The following is a 7,168-nucleotide window of genomic DNA, read 5'->3' on the forward strand; positions in this document are numbered from 1 at the left end:
TTCGTCAAAATGGGATGGGGCCTGGGGGGTTGGCAACACTTTGCACACTACCAGTCCTGCCATTTGGTACATTTTGTACCACTGCAGCCCCAGAACAATACAGTGCCTCAGTAACAATTTTGTATGGCTAGTTACCCTATAATGTACAGCTGTGCACTAATCATAAATTAACGTCCACACTGGTGATGCCATGGGGAGGGGGGGGGGGGGGGAAACAAACAATGTGAATGAATTTTGGGATTTTAGGCTGGGGTCAGAATATACAGCGGGGTGAGAGGGGGGGGCTGGGGAGAAATTATTTTGGTCAAAAATATTTTCACAGCTTCTGAGTCTCTTCACGCTTTCAAAACATTTCCACTTTCAATCCTGATTCTGGCCAGAAAGAGCATCCCCAATGATAGCTAGTGGGGAGGATAAGCACTTTTTTTATTTAGAAATAAGGACATGATGCAATTTAATGGCATAACATTTCAAACCATACACATTATCAAAAGCCATAGAGTACTTGAAAATTGTCTTCAATACCCCAATTTTACTCAAGTCAATACATTATTATGCAACTGTATGGCTATATTACATACACTTTAAACTTACCTATCGAGAGAGACAGACAGACAGACAGAGCATACACCAATACATCTGCATGGCTGTCTCAAAACCCATCACTGAACATAGGAGGTTTAGAAGGTATTGTGGCAAACCTGCAAGAATTTTTTTAAATTTACTCCTGAGGTTTTGTTTGGTTCATATCAGGTGCAAAATATTTTCCACTTAGCCACTTTCAGACCATTAGAATTTTCATTTCCTTCCCCCCCCTTTAACCTCAATTTCTTCACCCCACCCCCACCACCATAAATTCTGACTCCAGCCTTGTAACATTTGGCTATTCATATTATACGCCCAAAACATACGACTCTAAGAAAAGGTGCTCACAATTTAATCTCCAAAATATACTTACTGTTATAGCTACTGTTACCATGGCTCTATAATAGATCCATGTTGTTATTATGCACCGTATGTACAATAATGATCGGGCCTGTAGGAAAACTTGGGCGAGACCGCTGAATCAACATTGGCCACAACAATGTATTATGGCCACAACAATGTATGGACCCAATGTATACATCTACGTCATCAAATCATAATAGATCCATGTAAATTGTAATGGTCACAGTTAGTATCATGGCTTTCGGACACCCAATCGACTTCAAGCTTGAGACGCTGTAATGCACTATTCACTGTTCCAGTTACAACATAGGTCGTCTAAACCGTTCCATATGAAATCAAGTTATCAACACAGTTTACAAGTAATAAATTCATTTTAATACTGTAAAAAAGTGTGCTGACATGAACGACTTTCAACCCAAGGTCATCGACAGTTTTTTACCAATTGCCTAAATACACTGTCACACATAAGCATATCACATACATTCAAACTTGCTACATGTCACATAAATCATTTGTTTAGACGTAGCTACAGTAAATGATAAACGGGCTAAGCACACTCTTGGATGATCACACTCACCTTATATTCGCTGCTAAATGCAATGGAATGGCTGACAACAGTCATGGTATAGGATAGCAACGTGACTGCGCATGCGCACCAGGAAGTGAAAGCGCTTGAAAGCGCTTGAAACATGAACAGGAGGTACTAGGTACGCACGTGAGATTAGGCTGGAGTAAGAATTTACGGCGCGGCAGGGGGGGGGGCATTAAAAAAATTGAGGGTTCAAAGAGGCATGAAAATTCTGATGGTCTGAAAGGAGGGGACCAAAATATTTTGCTCATGATCTTAACTAAATTAAACCTCAGAAGCGGTCGTTTACCGAGTAAAGTAAAAAAATTCTCGTTCTAAAACCTCTCTCTCTCTCTCTCTCTCTCTCTCTCTCTCTCTCTCTCTCTCTCTCTCTCTCTCTCTCTCTCTCTCTCTCTCTCTCTCAACGAAACGAAACAAGGCTTATGGTATTCAGCGAAACGAAACGAAACAAAACAAAAAGTTATATATTTCAAATTCAAATTCCAGTTCTTTAGAGTAGTATAGTTTTCCTAACTATATCCCGTGGCTGAAACTAGCTGAACCAAAAGAAGGGAACAGACGAAAGGTACAACAAAATTTCACACAAAGTCTTTGATGACTCCTTTGGAAATGTTGGCTGCTAAATTATTAAATATATTGTAAATGTAAAATTGATAAATATCTGTGTAGTCTACATGGTTGGTTTGGAACTTAGATTATTATTATTATTATTAGACTTTATTTAAACTCGATAGACTGTTGAGCCAAAGGCTCTTCTCACACAGTGTCTAGATAAAAATATACAATATATACATTAAAAATACTAAACCATTAAAACAAATACAAGGGTGAGTAAAATGGCAAAAGCCAGAAGAACAGCCAGGCGACTACTAAACTAACTGTTTTCTAAAAGATGACATTTACATTTACGTTTAAAAGACTGAAGAGTGGAGCATGATTTGATATCAATACTTAAATCATTCCAGGTTTTAACACCATTATATAAAAAACTCTTCCTAAAAAACTGTGTTCTATGTTTTGGGATGTAAAGTTCATCTCTGTCTGCTGCACGTGTGTTACGAGTGTGCACTTCTCGAATGCCTCTAAAATCATTCAGATAATTTGGAGCCAGGCTATTCTGGACTTTGTACATTAAAACAGCTTCATTGTAAATGATACGTTTTCTGAAAGGAAGCCATTGAAGAGATTCAAATAAAACAGTACTAGGTGTATTAAAATTAGTGTCTAAAAGCACTCTTGCAACAGCTTTCTGAAGTCTTTCAATGCGGAGTAAAAGCGTGTTTGAACAATGACCCCATATGTTAGAACAGTAGTCAAAGTGGGGTAGTATAAAACAATTGTAAAAAGTAATCTTTGCTCTCTGATTTAAAAAAGTTCTAATACGTTTAAGTTGATGAAGTTTAAAAGCAACTTTACTACATACAGTGTTCACTTGTTTTTCCCAAGTCAGTGTATCATCAATATTTACACCTAAAAGCTTTTCATTTGAGATACATTCTAGCTTGGTACTGCCACATGTAACATTGATACAGTTATTCGTCCTCGCTTTTTTCTGCGATGTTCCTATAACCATCACCTTGGTTTTCTGCAAATTTAGGCACATGTTACTACCTTCACACCATTGTGTGATTAAATTTACATCATGGTTAATTATATAATTTGTGTTAAAACAGATAGCCCTGACTCATATATGTTAAAGGTTAGGAAATTGTTTTACAATTTTTTTCATGTTTAATGTCCAATTTTGCAAAAAATACACATAATACAGGATTTGGTTACCATGGTAACGGATATTCATAAAAATAACCACTTTTTTGAGCTCATGCAAATTGTGTAGAGAAGCTTGGAAAGGACTAGGAGTCCAAAAAATAAGACAGAAAATGAGAGGCAGAAAAACATGAAGAAAAGATCATTTTAATTTGTACTTGTTTTTGAATTGACTGACCGCTACTTGCTATGAAAAAGTAGTGAGAAAAAAATAGGTATGTAACAACATTTATAATGAGATTACATGAGATTACCTCCAGGGACGTCCTCAAGACAAAATAATAATGGTTTACATCTCAAATTTACAGACATATACAAAGACGAATTCTTATAACTTCAAAGCTCAACTTGAACTACAAATTCCAAGTAATCATGCCATCCTGCATTCTGGCTGAAAAAAAGGCAGGTTAAAAGTTTACAAAATACAGAAAATCACCACCATAAAATGGTTGATAACTGTCTCCAGAACACAATATGCTCATAAAGTTTAAGTTTATAAAAAGGCAAACTTCATGCTAATAAAAGGAATAATACAACAAACAAAATTTGATCAGAGTTTAATACAGTGAATGCCTCTCATAAGGGCAAAAACGTAGATTTTTGGTCCTACACACATTTTTGTAATGCAAATTGCTGATATATTGTACTTTATACCCACATGTTGGGTACCTGTTACTGTCTCTGTGTTAATGTAGAATGAAGTAGTGAAAGGCAATTATGTCTAGAAAAACTTGAGGTTTAATGTCCTGGTAACAAACTAACTGTTTAATCAATAAACAAAAACACAAAACACAAACTTTGGCTATCGTGGGGGCTACTCAGCACCACTTGCAGCTGGGAAGATCACCAGCAGGTGTAAGGAGTATAGGCTACCTGGGGAGGTCCCGGCAGGTAGGCCCTATGTGTGCTCCTGAATGTAAAACATGAAACTGAAAAGATCACCCGGGGAGAACCCAGCAGGTGTCTGTAACCATAGCTACCTGGGGAGGATCCGGCAGACATAGCTAGGTGATGAATTTGTATTCGAAATGAGCTGATTGATTAGTTTTCAGCTGACTGTAAACTGGATTGGGGTAATTGAACAAGGGGAAAAGGCCACTGTGGTAGTGCTGAGTAACCAAAGAAGATTTAATACAGAACGGATTGATATAAAGGCTTGTAGTATACATGTAGCTGCAGGAAAATGAATGGTAATGGTACATGTATTAATAACAGGCAATGTACGGCATGTATAGTGTAAGTGTAACAAATTGGGGGGTAACCTCTAATGTTAAGGTAACCCTCCTTCAATGTTACTCTCTCTCCACTCTGTACACGGGATCGACTTGGACTTTTAGGGAATTAGCTCAGACTATACACAATGTTCATGGTTAACCTGGATCATTTGGAAGTGGCCACGGAGCAGATCGAAGCTCCTGACCTCGGACCGTCTCTTCCAAAGAATAAATTCATAATTGTATTATTCCATTGAATTCTTATAAACATAAAATATACAATACTCAAATGATTGGGTAATCAGCACCATAAATGACTAAAACGGAAGTATTGCTGTCGCCTTAATTCAATGCAAATAATATTGAGAAATATGAAAACTAGCTAAACAATGTGATCCCGTCATTGTTCTTCCAACTGTCTGTAATTAGTCATGTGACATCAACGATCTTTTAACAACTTAAAAGGTATATTAGCTGCAACGGGGACTATTTTTTTGATTTTTTTCAATATAATTTTACTTTTACACATGCCAAAGCATGTAGAATGACCTCGTGTTCAAAGCCAAACAACCTTCCATAAATGTATAAAATATTAATTAAATAATATTAACAACGTTGCTTTTATAATTGTAAACATTCGAAAGCTGCGCAAGAATACATCGACCTTTAAACGACAGTACGATATCAAAGTAGACTGTGCATGCTCTATTCTCCAACGTGGAGTTACGTTGTAGTCGGAGTAGAGTTGAAATTTGTTGATGACTCGACGTGACATGGCTTAGCGATGTGCGATGCCACGGCACGGCTAAAGCTAACTGGAAAGAACCGTGCTCAGATTCGGGAAAACGAGGGGAAAATTAATATTCGAGGGGAGAAACATCGTTGGAAGGAAATTAGTTGAGATCGCAAGGACGGTAGCAAAATCCCTGATCGGCAGGTAAGTTTTCACAGAGTTAGAATGATCACAACTGTATGTTGTTGTTTTGACTGCAAATTTGCTGTAGCGTTAGTTTCGATTTTTGAGTTTTTTCATCATTTTTTCATACAAGAACTAAAAAATATTGAAAAGTATCTTTAAGCCATTCAAAACAGTCAAAATAGCGATGTATCACGAAATGTTGAAACGGGTAACCGTACCTACAGGCTACAGACTAAGTAAAACCGGCGAACTGTAAGGAGAAGTAGAGGGAACTACCAAACCCTGGTCTAACAACTTATCAATTTGTCGTTTAATTTCCTCACGCTTATCTGGAGAAGCCTTATATGGAGGGCGAGATACGGACTTACTACCTGGTTTTAAATTGATTCTATGTTTAATTATATCACAATATCCCAAGGTGTTTGTGTCATCAACGAACGCATCCTTATTTTTCCATAATACCTGTTGTAACTGCAATATCTGATCTGAGGTTAAAGTAGAATCTTCAAAATCAAATGCCTTTAAAAACTCTTGTTTACTTAACCTATTTGGACGTACAACTGGCCCGTTGCGACTCACATTAGTATCAAAAGTATGGATATCAGTACCATCTGGCAAAATTCTGAAATTACCTAAACGGGTACCCCTCCTCAATTTTATAGGCGTATCCCTACAATTCACTAGTCTAAACCGGAACGCGCCCATTCTGCACAGCACCTAAAACTCTCGCAGTAGCAATACCAATGTGAGCAAGCGACAATGTGTTTGTAGTATGACCTACTTAGTACTATACCGTTAGGGTAATCCCCACGAACACGCACCGATATAACACACTCTGAATGAGCAGGTATAGAATATGTCTTAGACGCGCGTATAAGGGACGATGGACGTAAAGTAACTTTGCGCTTCATAAAATCAATAATAGCTCCATTTCTACGTAAGAAATCATGGCCTATAATTAAATCCTGTTTCAATTCTTTGAGGACATAGACTTGCATAGTAATTGCACGATTAGTAAAGAAAACAGGAATTCTAAGACATCCTAAAATAGGCAAAGTACGCCCATCTGGCAAAGTAACTATCTTATAACTTGATTTGAAAAGCTTACACTTTCTTAACTTACGAATATTATTTAACAAAGACTCTGAAATTATTGATACATCGGAACCTGTATCTATAAGTGCTGAAACTTTACGATCAAAAATACGCACATTAATTAAATTATCATTTGCAATCATTGACTCTGGCAATTTAACACAATTGAGATTTAAAGATACACCATTGCGAGACTTCTCATCTGACTGCTTATACAATTTTCGTCTCGCAACGTTTACCCGTTTTTTGGAAAAGCATATCTTGCTCCATTTCTATCACAAAACCTGGCCACGTGGCCTATCTCCCCACAATTGTAACACCCACGATTAGGATTTGTATAACAATGAGGACTTGAATGCCCTGGCTTATTACAAAATTTACAAATCTGCTTAGCCGTATTAACTTGTCGACCGCCATAACGTGGAGTTACTACTGGCGGCCTATTTACGTTAGAATAATTATAGCTCTGGCCTACCCGTGATCGTGGTCCAGCATTTGCGTAGGGTTCTTGTCGTATTTGAACAGGCGCTGCTGGTACAGGGAGGGGCGTCACCGCCGTTGCTGATAGCTTCTCATGTAGAACTTCGTTCTGCTTTAGCAAAGAGTCGAAGGCTTGTTGTAAAACCTCTGTAGAAG

At 37.6% G+C, this 7,168-nt stretch overlaps 1 protein-coding gene across 1 annotated transcript in view; it reads right to left on the reverse strand.

The window, feature by feature from the left end:
* Window positions 1-1,570, reverse strand: part of LOC144436440 (putative ferric-chelate reductase 1) — a 276,780-nt gene extending 275,210 nt beyond the window's left edge. Inside the window, exon 1 of the mRNA XM_078125238.1 lies at window positions 1,526-1,570. Within this exon, the coding sequence (XP_077981364.1) occupies window positions 1,526-1,570 (45 nt within the window). The remainder of the gene's footprint in view (window positions 1-1,525) is intronic.
* Between the last annotated feature and the right edge of the window lie 5,598 nt (window positions 1,571-7,168).

Source organism: Glandiceps talaboti, chromosome 6, assembly GCF_964340395.1.
Source record: "Glandiceps talaboti chromosome 6, keGlaTala1.1, whole genome shotgun sequence".
NCBI classification, from domain to species: Eukaryota; Metazoa; Hemichordata; class Enteropneusta; family Spengelidae; genus Glandiceps; species Glandiceps talaboti.